Here is a 21,366-nt window from a genome sequence, read left to right as displayed (position 1 = left end):
CAAACTCTGCAGTCCACATTCTCTCAGCCAATCCTCATAACTATCCTTGTACAGTCCTGAAACCATTTTTGTCATCCGTCTTTGTATCCTTTCCACAGTTAATTTATCCCCTTCAAATCCTGGGGACCAAATCTGAGAACAACAGTCCAAGTGTGGTCTGATCAGAGACTTATACAACGGAATGATAACCCTCTTATCTCTGCAGGTCAGTGTCCTTCTCGTAATAGCAGCAATCCTCTGTGTTACCTTCACCACCTTTGCAATATGTCCCCTAAACTTCAAGTTTCTATCAATCATCAACCCCAGATCTCTTGTCTCCCCTACTTCCTCCAGTATAACTCCTCCCATAGAGTATGCAGCATCCCATCGATGTTTCCAAAACCTCAAGACCTTACATTTTGCTGCATTAAACTGACACCCCCATTCATTTGTCCATATATCTAGCTTATTTAAATCCTCTTGCAGGGCTACCACATCTGCACTATTACTAATAATCCTTCCCAGCTTCACATCATCCGCAAACAACTGAATATCCCACCTGCAATACACTGGCTATGTCATTGATATAAAGGTTAAACAATATAGGTCCTAGTACTGAGCCCTGTGGGACCCCACTTGTAACCCTCTGCCTCCTGGAAATTGCTCCACCATACACAACTCTCTGATACCTATCAGACAGCCAATCCTGAATCCAGTTGACCAATCTGACATCCAGACCCATGTGCTGCAACTTAAATATCAGCTTATCATGTGGCACCCTGTCAAATGCCTTTGCCAAGTCTAAGAAAATTGCAGTATATACCTTTCCCTCATCTAATGTTCTTGTAACTTTATTATAAAAGGCTAGCATATTGCTAAAACAAGAGCGTCCTTGCACAAATCCATGTTGATTCTAACAGATAACATTACCCTCATCTGTCCAATGCGGTGTATACGGTCTCTCACTACTTTCTCCACGATCTTAACTACTACTGATGACACACAGACTGGCCTATAATTAGACACTTCCAGTCTGTTACCACCCTCATGCAATGGCACTATCTTACCTTCCTTCCATTCCCTGGGCACCTTTGCCAAAGCCAGACTTTCACTGAAAAGCCAGGTCATAGGAGCTGTCAATTCCCTAGCACATTCTCTCAAAACTCGTGGTGAAATACCATCCAGTCCCACAGCTTTACTGACATCCAGAGTACTCAGTATCTGAAACACACTCTCCTCCTGTACCTCCAGACCTCGAACCAGTCCTATCCCTCTAGCATTAAAACTGACTCCTCTAGGATGAAATACTCCAATAAAGTGTTCATTGAACAATTCCACTATGTCCTCTGCATCAGTCACTCTATTCCCATTTTTATCCCACAATATCATTCTTCCACAGTCATTTCTCCTCCTACTGGCCACATAGCTAAAAAATTCCCTAGGATTTTCTTTGGATCTTAGGGCCAATCTCCTCTCATATTCCAGTTTCGCTTTCCTTACCACACTAGTCACTCTTCTGGCCTGTGTCTTATATTCCTCATGCATCTCTTCACCTGTCTCCTTATATCTCTTCCACAGCCTCTTTTTCGCATGCAATTCCTGTTTAATTTTGTTTGTCATCCACTTTACTCCAAATTGCGTCCTCTTCTTCACTCGTGGTATACAACTTACCATTGCTGATAACAAATATTCTTTCACAATTTCCCACGCACTAGTGATATCCTGTCCTTCCAATTCCTCCCTCCATGAAACTTCCCGAAGTTGACGTCTAAGACTATTATAATCACCTGCCTTATAATTCCACATAAGTTCCCGTCTCTTTGATACTCCTGCATGTCTATTCATTTTCCAAGTCAACACCATATGGTCACTCTCTCCAACTGGTGGGAGAGACGTCAACTCGGTTATTATCAACTTGTAAGGAATTGTATGGAACAAATATCACTTGTTGTTATCTAGGAACGTTCTATAGTTGGCAATGTAATTCTTAAGAAGATAGCCATCCTTTCTCCAAATATGCTGGAGTTTATAACAAACTCTGCTCGTGCGGCTTGAATTACATCGGCCAAACTTCAAGGAGTCTTGAAATTAGGCAAAAAGTACACATAGGTGACGTCAATATTAACGGAGAAGAAAAATCGTGATTAGCTTTTCATTTCTCAAGAACAAACCATACCATAGAGTGGGATAGAAGCACAATTCCTTACATGGAGGAGGACTTCCGCTCCCAAATTTTTAAGGAGACCACAACAGTTGCTCGCTGTATACAAAACCTTAACAGGAACCAAGGACTAATCTTGCCCATGATCTGGAAGACCCTTATTAGATCTCTCAACTCGCCAGAACTGAATTACAGTACCAACTATACAACGTTCCTAAATAACAACAAATGATATCATGCATGCTCTATGCATGTATTGTACATGCTCTGTTCTTTGTTTAATATAATTGGAATCAGTTGATTATAGTTTGTAATAGTTTTTTTTTCCTTTTTAGTGCCTTACATCAGTTATGTACCCTGAAGATGCCAACAGCCTTAGTTGGTGAAACTAGTTGGTATAACATAGTTGTTTATTATATGCACTTGATCAATATAATCCCATTAAAAGTCATTCCAGAGCTTTTTGGTCAAGAAAATTGAACGTTTTTCAACATAAATGTATGATAGTTTTTCCAACTGTTCATGGGTGGGATTTCCAAATCACAAAGCTGACTGCAATCAGGTAAAAGATAGTGGATCACCATCCTCAACCCCAGATATGGGGGCAACTGTAAAATAAGCAGTCTCTAACCAATAGCAGCACTGCTAGCAAGTGTGATTAAGCAGCCTTTTGCAAGGCCTCTCAACCTACAGAACCACAAGATGACAATGCGATATGACATGCCATGTCACCTGGTACCTGCACTTTTCCACTGGTTTCTGTCAACATAACCTCTTAATCAACAGTGAAGTACTCCCCTTGGGAAGTACCTCAAGATCAACTGCAGTGACTGGCCTCCAGGTTAGGTGCAGTTGCACAGGCATTGCTCCATGCTAGAAACACCCTTTATTTCAGGGGAATGATGGTAGCTGCACTGGCACCCAGCTAGGAAGTAGCAACTTCTGAGTAATACTGAACTCTGGGTCCAAATTCCAACAATGGTATCCTGAAACTACAAGAAATGAGCACACATCATGAAAGCAAAAGACATACCAGCTTGAATGTTGCCTGGGTAAGCAAAATTCACATCCATAGCTTAGGCACAGAGCTATGTATGAAAAGTTCATCGTAGTCTCCAAATTACTTTGATCACTTGGGAGGGGGGGAAACAAACAACAGCAGGAATTGTCTGACTATCCGATAGCTGAACATAGAGGGATTCACTAAAAATCAGAGGTACTAAATATCATCCTTGGCAGGCACAAAGTGGACACTTGCTTTACAAGAAACTCACCACACCTCACAAGAAAATATCACCATTACTAGCTACATCCTTCTCACTGATAAACCTGATGAAAGACATGGTCTAGCAATCTATGTAAAAGCAAATTTTGCAAGCATCTCTGAACTACTGTCACTAACAAAGTGACTTTTTCAGTGGGTTCTGTTTACGTAACCTATTAATGTACAGTGTATATAAGGCTACGCTACTCTACTCAAGCACTGCACTTCTTCTGCCACCCCATCTTGTCATCATCCTTGGGAACCAACTCGCACAGTATACTATGGGGATACAATAACAACAACCTAGGTCTACAACAGACTAGATGCTATCAAGCAATCCCTACCTCTTCTACAACACCAAGCAACCTGTAACCTCCAAATCTGGAAGATGGAGGCCCATAGACTATCCCTGATAGCTTCACCACCACTAATACAGAAGGAACTCCTCTCACTTCACTCTATCAAGTACTGCCTCCTTTTCCCCACAGCCAGCACAGAACCTACTTAATTACAATAGGAATTATAATCCTCAGAATAAATAGCTTCCCAATGCACCACCGGAATCTCAGGAAAGCAAGCTGCTCAAAATTCACTGAATTCAGTGAAAACATCAACATAATTCTAACCCCAGCCAATAACCACAAAAGATTTACTCAACTCCTCATAGTATATCTAGCAAAACAATACATCCCAAGAGGATTCAGAAAGACCTATGTACCATGCTGGTCAAGCAAAAGCAGTTTTCTTCTGGCAGAATATGAACAACAGATCCATCCTGACATTGCACCTGTCCTCTTAAGGTCCTTGAATGAAGGCAGAAAAGGTAATTAGAATGAGGAAATGAAAAATCTTAACTTCATTAAATCAGGTCAAAAGACTGGGTTAGGGCTCCAACTGGGAATCACCAATATCCCCAACAGAACTGCAGGAAAAGTAAGCATGAACAGTATTGCAAAAATTTATCATAAAAAAGCTGTGCCTAAAATTTCCAATGATACCAAAAATGGGAGTTACTATCTTTACAAAAAAAAAAAGTCTTATTATGCACTACATCTACAGCATACTCTAACCCAGTAACTCTAGATTTAATTGATGCAGCCATCAGTCAAACTAAAGACTAACCAAAACAGCTAAAGCTCTTGGAGTTAATGGCATCTTTCTTGATTTCTTCACTCATCTTGGCCTAAGAGCACAAACATGATTAATATCTTCTCCTCAATCATAAGTGATTAATGACTCTTGAAACTTTGGCATGATTCAAAGATAATATTCTCTTGCAAAAACCAAAAAAATCAACTGATGACAAAAATAACTACAGCCCTATATCATTGGTCTGCATTCCTTACAAACTTTATGGAAGGATAATCTTCTTCAAGATATCTCTACAAATAGAAATCATCCTACTCAATGAACAGGATGGGTCTAGATCTGGCAGAAGCAGATGTGACCAGGTCCTGGCCCTCACAACCCACATTTGGTTGGATACCAAGAGGGTTTAAAAACAGGTGCTGCCTTTATCAGCATAACATCAGCCTATTGTACAGTATTGAAGAATGGTTTGCAGGCTTTAAAAAAGCCAAAAGAGTAAGTTTATTTGTGCTGACAATAGCAATTACATGCAACACACCTTCCAGTGGATTGAGTAAACACAGAACAAAGATATGAGGCCACTGCAAAACAACTGAAATCTGGGGATTATCTCTAAACCCCAGCAAACATGTTGTCATTTCAACTTTCCACCTAAATAAATATGAGACCCAGAGAAGACTAAAGATAATCTCTGCAACAGTAATCTGTTAAAGTAATCCTTGCTACCTTGGTGTCATACTTGATTGCAGCCTCACATACAACAGCATCTTGAAAAAAGTTAAAGATATCTGCCAAGAACAATATCAAATAAGCTCACAGACAAAGTTTGGGTTGTAATGCTTTTGTCCTTAGAACAGCAAGTCCTGGCCCTGTTTTACTGGTGACAGAGTATTACTCACCAGTTTGGAGCCAAAATCACAACATAACAATGAGAACCATCTTTGGTACATTAAGGACTACTCCTCTCTCATGGTTGCCTGTCCTTTCCTACATCACTGCTCCAAGCTTCAGAAGAGAAGAAGCCACCATCAGAGAAATAAACAAAATCAGAAATAATATTAACCTTCCTCATATAACGAGATATCTTCCTATCTCCCATGTGCTACTTTATTTTCATATATCCCATCTGGTTCATGGAAATGCAAGATGATGGTCCACAGGACTGATGGAGAAGACTAAAATAAACTACAAACAAGCACTTCATCATAGATCCAATCCAAACAGATTTAAGATTGGGCAAGACCACTATGCCCACTTACTATATCTGTGGGTTATTTCACATTATTCTTTTGCATGTGTGGTGCTGTGCAGACTATGCACAACATCACTGACTGCACTACACTCCTTCCCTTGAGGCTTCAGGAACTTGCACTTACTTTCAAATAGTGCTATCAATTGGCTAACTGAACTGATCTGCATATAGTTTTGCTCATCCATTTTTAGTATTTTACCCATACGCTAAATAAAGAAAGAGAGAAAGTGAGATGAATTGTGCCCAAAAAAAATAAAATCTGAGCTTCTGACAGTTCTAGGTGTGTAAAACCACATCTTTCAATTTAAGGTGTGGTTCTGCAGACTGGAGATAGAATGAATGAGGAAGATGATGAGAAGTTGATTAAACATGTTTGGGTTTATTACTGTGGTTATCATGTCATTTTCATTGTTTTATGTTTGGGGTTGGAGTGTATACAGATAATGATTGATCAGTGGCTGCTCATGTCTTACATGATTTGAGAAAAGCATAGGAATAGTCGCAGACAGTTTGGTGGAGTAACACCCATGGAAGTGCCGATAAAAAAAATAAAGAAAAGAAAAAGAAAATTTCAGCAGGTATGATGCAGAAACAAAGCACCTATGAGAAATGGGATCACATATCAGACGGATTTCCCTCTTCTGTATAATATATACAATCAACAGGGAGATTTTGGGTGTGTGACACCAAAAGGTGAGAATATTCTAATCTAAATTCAGTCAGATTTGTGAAGTGTTAGGAGTTGAGTGGAAGAAAGGTGATGTTTTAAATGAAAACAAATATGAAGTTGTTTTTGAGGAGGCTACAAACATGATATGTTTATGACAGGATATACTGCCAGGATTTATGGCACAACTAGGTGTACACAGGAATTAACGATCCTGGGGTACCTGAGCTGAATATACCGAGTCATGGTGGTATAACCATTACATCTGGTTGGACGGAAATGTCCAACCCACCAAGCTGCATGGAATGCCACGGAGAACCACCATTCATACTTTTTCTCTTTCTCCAAGTAATGATGAACAAGTCAAGATGGAAGAATATGCACAAGAACAGATGGGACTCCTGAGTCTGATCTTGTGCAATATGCTACCAGGGATGGGGTTTGTAGATCTATGTTGGAGTCCCAGGAGGATAAGACCTCAAATAACACTGCAGGATCAAAGCCTCCTGGAAGTTCTGGAGGTGATGTAAGGACACAACATAAGAAAATGAACCTCAAGGAAAATACAAATATGAGCACCTGAACATTAACTCAATGTATCAAGCAGGGAAGATGACCAATGTGATCAGAGAAATGAAAAGAATGAAGATATCAATTCTTGGAATCTCAGACGTTAGATGGAAAAGGAAAGTAGATATAAGAATAGACAATGGATTTAGATTTATTTACTCAAGATGAGAAGAACATCAAAGGGGTGTTGAAATAATGTTGGATAAAAGGATAGCCGATATGGTGGAGGAATACTGGCAGAGATCTGAAAGGGTAATTGCTTTGAAAATAAAGGCCAAACCTAGAAATATCCTTACAATTCAAGTATACTTGCCTACAACAGATCATATAGATGAAGAAGTCAAAGAGATCTATCAACAAATAGAGGAATGTTTACATTTGAAAAATAACGATATACTGATAATAATGGGAGATATGAACGCAAAGATAGGAAAAGGAAGAGGGATGGTCTGGTTCTGGTGGGCCCTTGGGGCTTAGGAGAAAGAAAAAGGGGGGTTGAGTTCGAGGTTATATCGTAGTGTGTAGTGTTCGTGCAAGCTCCTGATAAGATAAGTATTATTTTAAGTTATCGTTGATAAAATTAGTTAATATTGCATAGTTCTATTTGCCTTGCGTATTTTAGTGCGTCTGTTTGTGTGTTTTTGGTGTGTATAACTTATTATTTGATAAAACACGTTGCAATAATTATGGCACCTATACGAAGGAAAATGGCGGCCAGTAATGATGGTTCGCCATCGTTATCAAAGAACAGTAGTATAAAAGAAATGAGTCAGTGTACTAGCTGTGAAATGTATGCTGTACGGAGTGCAGTCGGAGTGTGGATAGATGATAATAAAGGATTGAATGTGAGTAGAAAATGTAGGGAGAATGAGGAATTGAAGTGTATTTCGGATCGTGAGTGTGATATTTTTGTCAACCTTCAGAATGAAGAAAATTGCGATATGACAAGAAATGGCAAGGTTGTACATGAGAATTATGAGAGTGTGAATGTAGAAAGTGTGAATGATAGTATTAATGGTTTCTCAGAGAATAAAAAAGATGAGATAGACACATTGAATGAGATCGCGTTGTTGAATGGTGCAATAGAAAGGGCAAAACAGCAGCTAAAGTGCATGAACAAAAGTAGACTGAATGAACCAACCAATAATAAAAGGTATGACAGGAAAAATAGGCGTATGAATGTGAACATGAACAAAATGAAGGATAGAGTGCTGTATGGAGACTCGTTAGTACGAGGTGTGTTAGTAGAGGATTTGACAAAATCGTACCAACCTGGTGCGACCATAAAGGATGTAACTGAGTCTATTAGAGAGCAAAAGGAAAGGGTGAAAGAAATGATTGTTGTGGCAGGTACGAATGATTTGAAAGGAGATAAAATGGAAATGATAGAAGACCTGAATGAATTGTTCGAGGTAGCAAAAGAAAAGAGTGAGAGAGTTAGAATGATTAGTCTTTTGCCACGGTATGACAGTGAAATGTTTAAAAGGAGGGCCATAATTGCGAATGACTTTATGCGTGGGTTATGTATGACGAGTGGTGTGGAATTTGTGGACATATGGAGTGAGTTTGATGGGCGAAAGGATCTATATAAGATGGATGGCTTGCATTTGAATGGTTATGGTGTAAGAAGACTTGAGAAAGTGTTGCTGAATGTAGTGGATGTGCAAATTCAGGGAAACTAGATTCGTTAAGGTGGGGGGAGTAGATATACAGTCCTTAGGGAGGCAGTTGAATGTAAGAATGAATATAATATGCTAGAGCAAATAAGGACAACAAACCAGAGTGGGATAGTTAATATAAGGCATCAAGGTAGGGTTGGGGCTAATGGGGGTCTTAAATTCATGTACACTAATGCTAGGAGTATTAGGAACAAGAAGGAAGAGTTTTTGGCCATGGTTGGCACTTCCAGACCACAGGTTATTGGTATTAGTGAAACATGGCTGACTGTAGATGATATAGCTAGTGGGATTGAATGTGATGGGTATAGTGTGTTCAGGAATGACAGAGAGAATAAAATGGGGGGAGGAGTATTGTTGATCATAGCTGATGAGCTACAGCCAAGGAGAATAGAAGATGAATTGCAGGATAGAGAAAAGAGCACATTTGAGGCCATTTGGTGTAAGATTGTGGCTAGCAGAACTAAATATACAATTGGGTGCTGCTATAGACCAGGTGATGGAAAAGATGGTGGTGACAGTATGCACAAGCAAATAGAAGAAATGAGTGGAAGGAGGGTGATTATTATGGGAGATTTCAACTATGGTCGCATTGATTGGAGTGAGGAGAGGACACACACGGGAGGAAGGAATTGGATTTTATGCGGTTATTAAGGGATAACTATCTGCGACAGCATGTAATGGAAAATACTAGGGGTCAGAGAGTGCTTGACCTAGCAATTACATCTGAGGATTTGGCTGTAACAAATGACCACATTGCCACCAATCGGTGAGAGTGATCATAGGGTCTTGACTTGGGAGGTTGCTAAAGGTGTAGAATTTTCAATTAAGACAGGGTACATGTGGAATTATCGGGCTGGAAAGTATGACAAGCTTAGGAGTTTGATTGGCTCAGTGCCATGGCATGTACAACTGTAAGGACTAGAAGTTGATAGTGCATGGGAGGTGGTTAAGAAGTGCTTGCATGAAGCGATGGCTGACTGTATACCTAGAGTCCGAATAATAAATCAAGTAGGGATTAAATGAATGAATAACACCATTAAGCTTGAGCTGCAAAAAAAGAAACAACTATGGAGGGAATTTAAGGAGAAAGGTGACCGGCAGGCACATGAACGGTGACGAGTGTGGTAAGAAAAGCAAAAAAGGATTACGAAAGAACATTGGCCATGCAGGCTAAAGAGAATCCTAAACAGTTTTTTAGATATGTAGCAAAGTAAAAGGAAAAATGTACATGGCAGAATGATTTTAAAGAATGCCGATGGTAGGGAGGTAACTGAATCAGTTGAGATAGCTGAGTTACTGAGTGAGCACTTTGCAAGAATATATCATCCAGGTGGTGACATTGCAGAAACGAATAAACCAGTAGATTATACGGGAATTGTGGTGAATGAAGTGGAGGTGAGTAGTCTATTGCATAACCTCAATGTCAATACATCTGTGGGGTTGGATGGTATACCAGCTCGTGTAGTACGAGAAGCAGCTAATGAATTGTCAGTACCCTTGACCATTTTGTTTAATTTGAGTCTCGGGTCTGGGTTAGTCCCGAGCGGGTGGAAGGAGGGGAAAATAGTTCCACTGCATAAAGGTGGTTCCAAGACCGCTGTTGTAAATTACCGACCGATTAGCATATCAGGAATCATTGTCAAGGTCTTTGAGAAATTAGTCAAGAAAAGAATACAGGATTGGATAGATGAAAATGGGATATTGTATGGAGGACAACATGGTTTTGTGAAGGGTAGATCATGCCTCAGTAACTTGCTCACGTTTTATAACACAGTGACAGCTGAACTGGATAGGGGTAATGGGTTTACAGCGATACTACTGGACCTTGCCAAGGCCTTTGATAGGATACCACATGGAATCCTAATCAGTAAACTGGAGCAGATGGGGGTAGATATAGGGTTGGTAAGATGAATAGGAGGGTGGTTGAAGGAGAGATACCAGAGAGTGGTTTATTCAGGAGTGGAGTCAAAAAGACGTCGTGTGACTAGTGGAGTGCTGCATCGCTCTGTTCTTGGACCACTGCTTTTCAATTTGTTCATCAATGATATTGGAAAGGATTTGAGAGGAAGTGTTCACTTGTTTGCTGGTGATGCAAAGTTGGCTAGAGCAATTGTGAGTGCACAGGATGTCAAAATTTTACAGGATGATTTGAATAGTTTGGAGGACTGGGCTAGGAAAAATGGATGTCAGTTTAATGTGGCAAAGTGTAAGGTTATGCACTTTGGGGTGAAAAGAATAGCAGCAGTATATCGCATAGGTGGAACCGTACTCCAGGAGATTGATGAGGCCAGGGATTTGGGGGTGCTGGTGGATAGGGAGTTGAAGTTTAGGGGGCACATTGCAAAAGTAACTAAAACAGCTCACCAAATCACTTGGCTTATGAGAAATACTTTAACATGCAGAGAGAAGCAAGTTGTTGTTCCTCTGTATCGAGCCTGCCTTGATAAGACCCCATCTGGACTTCTGTGCCCAGTTATGGGCACCAGGGTTTCTTCGTGATGGGGAGGAAGTGGAGAGGGTCCAGAGACGAGTGACCAAGATGATAGCAAGTCTGTGGAATGAACTTTATGAGAATAGGTTGAGGATTTGTGGGTTGCAGAAATTGGACGATAGGCGAAGGAGGGGTGATATGATTGAGACATTCAAATTACTGAAGGGTTTTTATAAGATTGATCCAGAAGATATTTTTGAAAATATGACTGGTGATGGGAGGACTAGGGGCCTTGCATGGAAGCTGGGCAAGAGCATGGTTGACAAGGGTATTAGAGCTAGGTTTTTTACTTGGAGAGTGGTGAATGAGTGGAATAAGCATCCAGAGTCTGTTGTGGGTGCTACGACCATGAATGAGTTCAAGGCAAGATATGATAGATACTGTGTGAATGTTGAATAGTTGTTCCAGACATGATGTTAGGGCCTCCCTCGATGAGTCTGTCGACTCCTTGGAGTTTCCCGGAACAATAATAATAATAAATGAAAGGGGAGACAGACTAGTGGAGTTTTGCAGAAGACATGAATTGATAGTGACTAACACCTGATTTCAACAACACAAGAGAAGGCTGTATAATTGGAGAGCACCTGGACAGAGAGGTGAAGAAATGAGAAATCAGACCGATTACATATTAATTAACTCAAGATATAGAAATGTAATAAAAAATGCAAAAACTTATCCTGGAGCAGACTGCAATAGTGACCATAACCTGCTCACAGTTAAAGTAAAAATCAGATTAAAACGAATAAATAAAGAAAATACAACTAGAAAAATAAGAACTGATGGACTAAAAAGAAAAGATATCAGAGAGAAACATCACGCTGAACTAGAAAATAAGATCAGCAATATTGATACTAATAGACCCCTAGAAGTAATCTGGACTAATCTAAGAGAGAAAATCAAGGAATGTGCTAAAGGTCTTCTGGGTGAGGCAGAGAGGAGAGGAAGGAGTTAAGTAGTATCTTTCTTTGGGATAATAAAACAAGACTGCATTTTGATAGCATTGAAATTCAAAGCTATCTTCACTCTGCTTGAAAATGTTAATGTAATCTGTTTCAAACACTAGTTATGAAATACTGAAAAATTATGAAATATTGCACGGAAACTAGAATTCCCAGGGTGGATAGTAGCAGGGGTGGCCTCTTGTGGGAATGGGTGCTTGGGGAAAGGGGGGACAACATCAGGTAACACTGAGTCCAGTGGGGTCTGAAGGGGATAATGATAGGTATAGAAGCAGTGACATTTTTATGCTTTATACTAATGCCTGTAGTATCCAAAATAAAGGAGATGAATTGGTGGCACTGATAGCATCAGCCTAGCCAAAGATTGAGATCGCTGAGACATGGTTGACCTTTTATTATTATTATTATTCAACACCTCCAGGGAGTCCAAAGACTCATCGAGGGAGGGCATCTATTGTTTCAATCCTACTACTACAACGAACCGCAACTACACCAACGCTATCTACCTCCCACCACCATCACTAGTATTTTCAAAAACAATCACAAACATCCATGCCCACAGCAGGATTTAAACCCGCAGCCTTTTCGTTGGAGAGAGGCTATGCTAACCACTCGGCCAACCAGGCCGGCATTATAATAAAGTGACAAGAGTAGTTGATGAGGGAAAGGCATATACTGCCATTTTTTTTTGGATTTTGCAAAGGCATTTGACAGGGTGCCACATGATAAGATGATATTTAAGTTACAGTACATGGGTTTAGATGTGGGATTAGTCAACTGATTCAGGATTGGCTGTCTAATAGGTATCAGAGAGATGTGTATGGTGGGTAATCAAGGTAGCAGAAGGTTACAAGTGGGATTCCACAGGGCTCAGTACTGGGACCTGTATTGTTCAACCTTTATATCAATGACATTGTCAATGGATTGCAAGGGGTTATTCAGTTGTTTGCAGATGATATGAAGCTGGGAAGGGTTATCAGTAATAGTGCAGATGTGACAGCCGTGCAAGAGGATTTGAATAAACTAGACAGATGGGCAAATGAATCAAGGTGTCTTTAATGCAGCAAAATGTAAAGTCTTGAAGTTTGGGATACATCGATGGGAGGCTGCATACTCAATTGCAGGAGCTGTACTGGAGGAAGTAGTGGAGACAAGATTTGGGGGTGATGATTGATAGAAAACTGAAATTCAGGGGGCATATTGTAAAGGTGTTAAAGCACCGGAAAACCACCATTCATACTTTTTCTCCAAGTAATGATGAATAAGTCAAGACGGAAGAATGAATTATGCACAAGAATAGATGGGACCCCTGGGTCTGATCTTGTGCAATATGCTACCAAGGAGGGGGTTTGTAGATCTATGTTGGAGTCCCAGAATAGTAGGATAAGACCCCTTGTATAAGACCCTGATCAAACCACACTTAGACTATTGTTTTCAAATTTGGTCCCCAGGATTTAAAGGGAATAAATTAACTGTGGAAAGGGTATGGAGGCAGATAACAAAGATGGTTTCAGGACTGTACAATGTTAGTTATGAGGATCGGCTAAGGGAATGTAGACTGTAATTTAGTAGATAGAAGGAGGAGAGGTGATATGATCAAGACTTTTAAACTGTTGAGAGGCAGTTACAGGGTGGACACTGGGGAGTTATTTCGCTTGGTGGAACAGTGGGAAGAAGCGATGACAAGGAGCCATCCCTGGAAGTTATGGAAGGAAGCTGTGAGCAAGAGAGTGAGGAGTGGTTGAACCTCCCTCTGATAGTGGTGAGAGCAAGAACGGTCAATGAGTTCAAGGAGTGGTATGACAGACTCTGTTTCCTAAGAAGGACCTCCCACAATGAGTCTCTTGACTCCATGGAGGCCTGAATAATAATATCTTGAAACTTGAATCTTGAGTATTAAAAGGTTTCTCAAATGATAAAGAGAAATGGAGGATAGCTTGAACGAGGGCCTTGATGTCAGAGATAACATCAAATGCCTTGGATCAAGGATAACAAAAGTCTCCAAATCCTTCCATGGTCTGTGTCCACAGGTCAGTAATGTTAGCAAGGAAATCTGCTATAGAAAAATAAATGTAAAAATTCATACTGAGGTTTTCAGATAGTGAAGAAGCTTGTTACTAACACTCTCCATCGCTCATTTTGGGGACAGGCTTAATAAAGACTGGTTTCCACACTGCTGAGTAGATGCCAGATGAATATGACAGATTATACAGGTGATGCAGGTTGGTGAACATTCGGAAGCACAATTTATAAGCTAGACACAGGATGCCATATGGACCAGGAGACCTATTACTATCCAAAATAAAGAAGATTTTTTGATGTCCTCCTGGTGAAAGATCAGAGTAAGTATGTGGTGAGTGACCATTGGATTGCAGGAGGTGATTTGCCTTGGTTGTCTACAAAAGAGTTGGATGCCAAGATATCTACCTTATTTGGGGGTAATGTTACCATAATACCTTCAGGAATTGAGAGAAGCAGAAACAAGGAAGGATCAACAGATTCACTACGACTGTTGAGCATATTGTTTTCTCTTCCTTGTTCTCAACTGCCAGCTGAGCAGGAGGCAAGTCTATTGCATTTGGCCCTTATGAAGACAGCTTTGAATCTGTTGATAATTTTCTTACATTTGTTGGAGGCTATAGCATACTCAGTGAGATGCTGGAGTCTTTCATTTGAGCCACTGAATATATGCTTCATTTTATTAGGGACCGCAATCAAGATATTTCGCGTACAAACTATGGCTGCTTTTCTTACTTGAGTAAGAAAAGGATTAAACAAGAGTATAAATTTGTCAAGTTTATTATATGTATGTGATTTATTGCAGAACCAAACATGTTTTTTTTTTCCTTCCCAGGGTTGAAAGCCAATATAAATAAATGCAAGAAAGCTTACTGAACACAGTTAATTATTTAATGTTATTATCCCACTTTTTTTTTTTTTAACATAAAAAAGCAATCCTAACTAAGCATTGGTAACTATGAATATCCTTTGGTTGGAAAGACAACAGTTTGAATGTCATTCATGACAAAGACTATTTTCAACTTAAGGTGAGTTAGCTAATCTCATACACAGATAGAGTTTTTTTTTGCATCCTAGAAATTCCAGTTTTAACTGGTACAAAATCTGTTTATTGATTCTGCAGGATGCTAAAAGTTATTAACTTTTAATACTCTTGTCATATCATTTCCACAAACAAGAGGTTGGAGAACCTCAATTAAATTGATACTATGCATGGGGAGGAGTTAGGAGAAAGAGTATGTTAATGTTCATTTTCAAGAGCAAAATGTTATAATCTCTGGGGAATACTTCATGGGAACAGATGTAGATAGAATAAATGGAATAAAAGAGAAGTGGGAGTAGTGGGTTGGAAAGATTAGCAGTGGAACTGTGCATCTAGTCTGATAAGTTACTACTTATGTTATTGTAGGTTAAGTAGAAACATAATGAATGATGGATATCAGTTGTGCTGAACAGTACTCATGGAAGTACCTGCAGAACAGACACAGACCATATATGAAAGGGATCATCAATTAACGGAAATGTTCTCCTTTGGATGGCAACAAGAATTATTTGCACAGTGCATTTTTGGTGTGGTGCATGAAAAACTTAGTACACCACCCCAAATGTAAGACCAGTATAATTTAGAATTTGGCAGACATAGTATAGGTTTATTAAAACACATGTATTCACAAGAGTATATAATAATTTTATCGCTGCAAATATTTCAACCAGAAACTGGTCATCATCAGTACACAGCATAATCAGAAGGTGAAGCTGGAACAAAGAATGTTAATCCTCTTTACACAGTTGAGCCATGCATCAAATGCCACCTAGTGGATGGTTACAATAAACTAAGATTACAGTCACGGCCTATATTTAAATTAATTAAACCATATTGTTGTTCACTTCACTCTTTTATTACTCGTCATTCTACTGCTGTTTGTTGGGTTTTTAAGTATCCATTTTATTTCAATAATTTTTACTTACTTATTCAATTTTAATTTGTTTTGTTTGGGTAATTCAAATATTGAATTAAAATTAAATTTATTTAAATAAGAAATGACAAGCATTATATTAAAAAAATTATTAATTAGAATGGGGAGAACACACTATTGCTTGCCATTTATGAGGATGAGACCCTCCCAAATCTTGGCCATAGATTGACAGTCATTCTGATTAAGTTTAGGCTGCATAAAAGAGTGCTTCGGTAATCTCTTTAAATATAATAGCTTAAACCTAAACCAATGTAAAAGGCAAGAGTTGGACCATGGGATAGTGGTCAGTGTCCGCTCCATGCTGAGCAAGGCCAGATTTTTTAGGTTTATTGTTATTAATATAAGATTGGTGTTCTTGCAGTCATTTTTCAACAGAATGTCCTGTTTGTCAAAAGCAAGAATGGAGACATGCTGAACTTGGTAAACACCAGGGAGATACAGAAAGAGAGGATTGTTTATCTTTATGGAAAGTAATAACAAGGAGATTTTTGTTGATAGAGAAAAAAATAGAAACTAAATTGTATATTTTCAGGATCTTGCAATCATCTAAGAGATGCTTGTGATAAATGGAATAGGGCCTTGCTATTAAAAATAAATAAATAAAAATAAAATAAAATTGTTTATTTATCCTTCACATAGAATAAATAAATATTTGGAGAGGTGAAAAGTAATGTGATAATTTTCGAAAGCTAAGAGTTAGAGGTTATTTTAAATTATGCTTTAAACAAATAAGGCTATGAGGTCTAGGTGTCATATACATTGAATTGCTTGTGTTCTTCCAACTGATTTACCTGCTTTCTGGGATGAAATACCCTCCCCCCCCTCTTTTTTTTTTTTTTTTTAATAAAGAAAAGAAGAGGTAAATGCTTGCCCAGGAAGAGAGTTCTGGTCTTGACTGTTCAGTTGCATATCATCAAGGAAGATGAACTAAGATTTTCTTTTCTTTTTTTTTTCTTTTTTCTTTTAAAGAAAAAAGGAAGGTAAGCCTGTGTTTTCATACCACTGAAGGTGGGATGATAATAACCCATTGGGGGATAGTGGAGAGATCAGTGTTGATAGCACTGGTAGTAGACCTTGAAGCCTAGAATGTCTAACACTACAAAGTTTACAATGAAGAAGAATAGAGTATGCCATCATTAGAGCTCTGAAGAACACCTGCACTAGTAGGGGAATCTGAACAGGAAAACAATGAATAACCAGAGAGAAAATTGGCTACCCACTTACAAAGATTGGAAGGCAGACCAAAGAGTAGCAAATTGCTGAGCAATTCCCTTAGCTAGACACTATCAGATATCTATACAAGTTGAAATTGCATAAAAATATAAGTCACAAATGCTCCACATTTCATCAGCTAATCTGTTAATACATGCATACAAAGTAAATTCAATACTTGATCACTCATTCTAAATACATAATCTGCTTTCTTGACCAAAACACATGTGCACATAACACAGTATGTACATGAAACGACAATTATTAATCCACTGATTAATAATGAGAAAGTGCATAAAAGAAAACAGATTAAACTTACTGTGAAAGTTACTGCTCCTTTATAACTTACTGGCCATGTTAATTTCATATCTTAAGCCATATTTTATGTTGCAAATTAAATTTCATTAAATTTTAATGAAATTTAATGCATCATATCACACCTATACAATCAAAATAAATTTACAATGGCTATATTTTACCTAAAGTAATTATATTTGAATATCTACCTTAATGCCGAATTTCTTTAAAATCTACTGTCTCATTTATTTAGTCTACGAAACAAAGTTCCAATAACTTTCGAAATCAAATGTTACTAATGCCAGCAAATACAGTTGCTGTTCTGATGATGGAAATTCGACAAATGAGAGGTTACAATTATCACAAAATATTAATGAATTTCAATTTTAACAATCTTGAAATATTTTCTCAGGTACATGCACGTGTAATTGGAATAACACTGCAACATGGAAAGTTATGCTTACCTCTGTACATTCTGCTCTCCATTAGGTATTTTTTTCAGTTTCTTTTTCTTTAATATCTTGACGGCTCTTCTGCACAACGTCTTCGAGTCTAGCATTTCCTTAACCTTCCCATATGAACCTTCTCCTAAAATATCCCCCATTACATATTTACCAATCATTTTTGCTTTTTTCTTTCTAGCTTGATAAATAATCTCTTTAGAATTAACCCTATGAAAAACAAGGGGTCCATCGTCCTCCGGCTCGTTCAACCAACTATCTAAAGGATGCAGCTCTTCACCGATCGGAAAAAACGACGGCCCATCAACAATGACCGTCTCGTCCCCTTCCTCCATTGAAAGAGGAATATGGACTGTTGAATATTAATATAGTTAGTTAATACGTCCGTGAGTCACATTTGAATTAAAATATATTAACAAACACCACCAAAAATACAATACACAGTTCGAGTGACTGGAACCATCGCCTGTCTCCCGCCATAGCATCGCTCAGCTGAGAACTTATAACCCGGCTAGTCTCGCTGCCATACCTGTTAATATGTTTAAGTGTGTGTATGCGCGTGCGTAAGTATATTTCTGGGTGTATACGTATATATGTATATATGTATTATATGTATGTGTGTATGTGTATATATATAATTGCGTGAGTGTGTATATTTTATTTCTTTATCCACCTGTCTCACGTGACTCAAACATATTCCACTCGCAAAAACAGAACATCTTAACACCACATCCATTTCGTCATTAAATATGATTACCAAAAAGCTATATTTATTTCAAATTGTTCAAAAAAAAGTGTATAAAATGTATTAGTTTTTTTTTCTCCTGATAGAAATTAAACTGGAATCAAAGGAAGATAATCAAACAGAAAAAAAATACAAACGATTTATTACTTTCATTAATTTCATTTCTCTATTTATTTATGAAAATAGAAATGAAATAAGATAAAGTTATTAACGGTTTCTCACTTAATCGTAATAATCATGAACAATTCAACAAGATTTCCATTTCGATCTGGGTTGCACCAGTATTCTACAAAAGGATGGCATGTTCTTCTTTTCGACACGAGTTAGAATAGGTTCTGTAATATGATGTACACGTCCAGTTCATTTGCCACAGTGCCTCTTTTGTTACTGCATTGTGAAATGTGAACTTTTGTGGGTGGTGGATCTCCATCCCGTATATTATAATTCCTTCATCTCTAAGAAGTTGGATTAATTCAGTAAGAGATTATCGAACACTTTTCTCGCCCAAATTAGAGCTGCTTTCGGGCGCTTGTGTTTCCATCATAGTTAGATGACTCTTGAATGAGTTGATTGGGGTGAATAGCTGCTTTGGTGAAATATACAGAGGCAGTGACACGGAGAAACGTGGGAATATCTTGAATATTAGCATCTTGATGAAGGAGAGCATTCCTTACAAACCAAGGAGCATCAAATACCATGCGGAGACATTTGTTTTGGATAACTTGTAGTTATTTTTGATGTTGCTGGGAGAGGTGTGACCTCAAGCCGGTGATCTGTACGTTAAAGTAGGTCTAATAAATGTTTTGTAGATCCGTAGTTTGTTTTCAATGCTGACTTGGCTTCTTCGGTTGAGAAGAGAGTAGAGCTGTACAATTGCGGAATTTGATTTGTTTCAGGCGTAGACGTTGTGAGGGTTAAAATTGAGGCGGTTATCTAGCTGTATACCTAACTATTTGATTTTGGATTTCCATGGAATAGCTGTGTTGAAAAGTTTGATCTCTCCATAGAGAAATGCTTTCCGTCTTGTAAAAAGAATGGCAGCACTTTTGTCAGCATTTACAGCTGTCCTCCATTTTCTGAATCATTTTTCTAGATTTGTTGATGCGATTTGAAAGCGCTGCGTAGCTCAATGCGGCCTGAGAGATCTGCTCAGAATTGCCATATCGTTCGCATAGCAAGCTATGGTGGTTAATGCCGTACTCGGAACGTCTGCAACGAAGATGTTAAAAAGCAGCGAGCCTTGAAGGACACCTGCGTCCTGCAGTGAATCTATTCAAAGAGGATCTGAGTCGCTGCAGTTTAACTTGAAATTTCCGGTCTTTTAGAAAGCAGTCGATGAGCTTAGTAAGGTAAAATGGATCGTTGGCTGTAATCACTTTATAGATAAGGCCTTTATGCCAAACCTTATCAAATGCTTTTGCTACATCTAGAAAGATAGCTCCTGCGTGCTATCGCCAGTTAAATCTAGTTATAATAAATTCTGTCAATCTATGAACTTGTTGAATTCTACTGTGTCCAGTACGGAACCAAATTGCTGTTTTCGAATAATGTTGTTTTTGTTTACCTCATCTTGCAGACGATTGAGAATGACTTTTTCCACAATTTTCCCTACACATGACAAGAGGCTGATCGGCCTATAATTCTATGGAAACAGTGGTGATTTCCCTGGTTTGTGAAAGAGAATTATATCTGCTTGTTTCCATCAAGTGGGAAAATAACTGAGTCTGAGCATTGCATTTATGATGACTACCAGATACATAATTGCTATATGTAAGAGCGCTTTAATAGTTTTGTTGATAATATCGTCGGGTCCTGGAACCTTTTTGTTGTTGAGTTTATCTATGATAGTATAAACTTCCTTAAGTGAAGTGAAACTAATATTTTCACGGCTGCAGGGATGACGTAAAGTGCAGCAAACATGTCGGTGGATTTTCTCAATGAAAAGCAAATTCGCATGCTTGTAGTTAGGCCTACATTGAAGCACCAGGGCATCTGCAAATGCTTCAGCCTTCTCATCATCTCTGTACACTATGCCTCTTTTGCGTGAATGGGCTGTGTGTTGGAACAGTCCGTGCGGAGAGCTTTAGCCAATTTCCACAGCGAGTTATCCTCAGCTTTTAAGGAATACAGCTTTCTTCACCAGTGATGATTCCTGAAGTCTTTGAGAGCATAGTAGACTAAATTGGTTCTCTTTTTAGTTCTTGGCGATCCTGGGGAGATAAAGTATTGTGAAAGCGGCGTGTGATTTTATTTTTACTACGAATTAGATTTAGAATTTCTTCCGGGAGCAGGTTTGTTTGAGCTGGGGTGGTAACGGTGAAGGCTGTAGCCAAGCCAGCATGTATTGTATTTTCTAGATTTTTAACTGCTGCATCAATTTCTTCGCAGGAGGAGATAGTTGGTATGGGGCCTATAAGAGTGCGGAGTGCGACTTTGAGTTTGGTGAGTTTATACAGGTTTGATTAGGAATGAGTTCTGGATCCCCTCCTAGGCTTAGCAGTACTGTCTTGTGATCTGAGCTAAGGTCGTTAATTACTTGTAGCTG

General features: G+C 38.7%; 1 protein-coding gene across 2 annotated transcripts in view; it reads right to left on the bottom strand.

Annotated features, from left to right (window-relative positions):
- Positions 1-18,546, bottom strand: part of LOC150101245 (serine/threonine-protein kinase STK11-like) — a 305,719-nt gene extending 287,173 nt beyond the window's left edge. For both annotated transcript variants that reach the window (XM_090401375.1, XM_090401376.1), the window contains exon 1: positions 18,080-18,546. In XM_090401375.1, coding sequence (XP_090257501.1) covers positions 18,080-18,411 — 332 coding nt within the window. In that variant the 5' untranslated portion in view covers positions 18,412-18,546. The remainder of the gene's footprint in view (positions 1-18,079) is intronic.
- Between the last annotated feature and the right edge of the window lie 2,820 nt (positions 18,547-21,366).

This window comes from Typopeltis vanoorti, chromosome 12 (assembly GCF_054136105.1).
Source record: "Typopeltis vanoorti isolate ZY-2024b chromosome 12, IOZ_Tvanoo_1.0, whole genome shotgun sequence".
Classification (NCBI taxonomy): Eukaryota; Metazoa; Arthropoda; class Arachnida; order Uropygi; family Thelyphonidae; genus Typopeltis; species Typopeltis vanoorti.
This window is presented reverse-complemented; position numbering and strand designations above follow the sequence as displayed.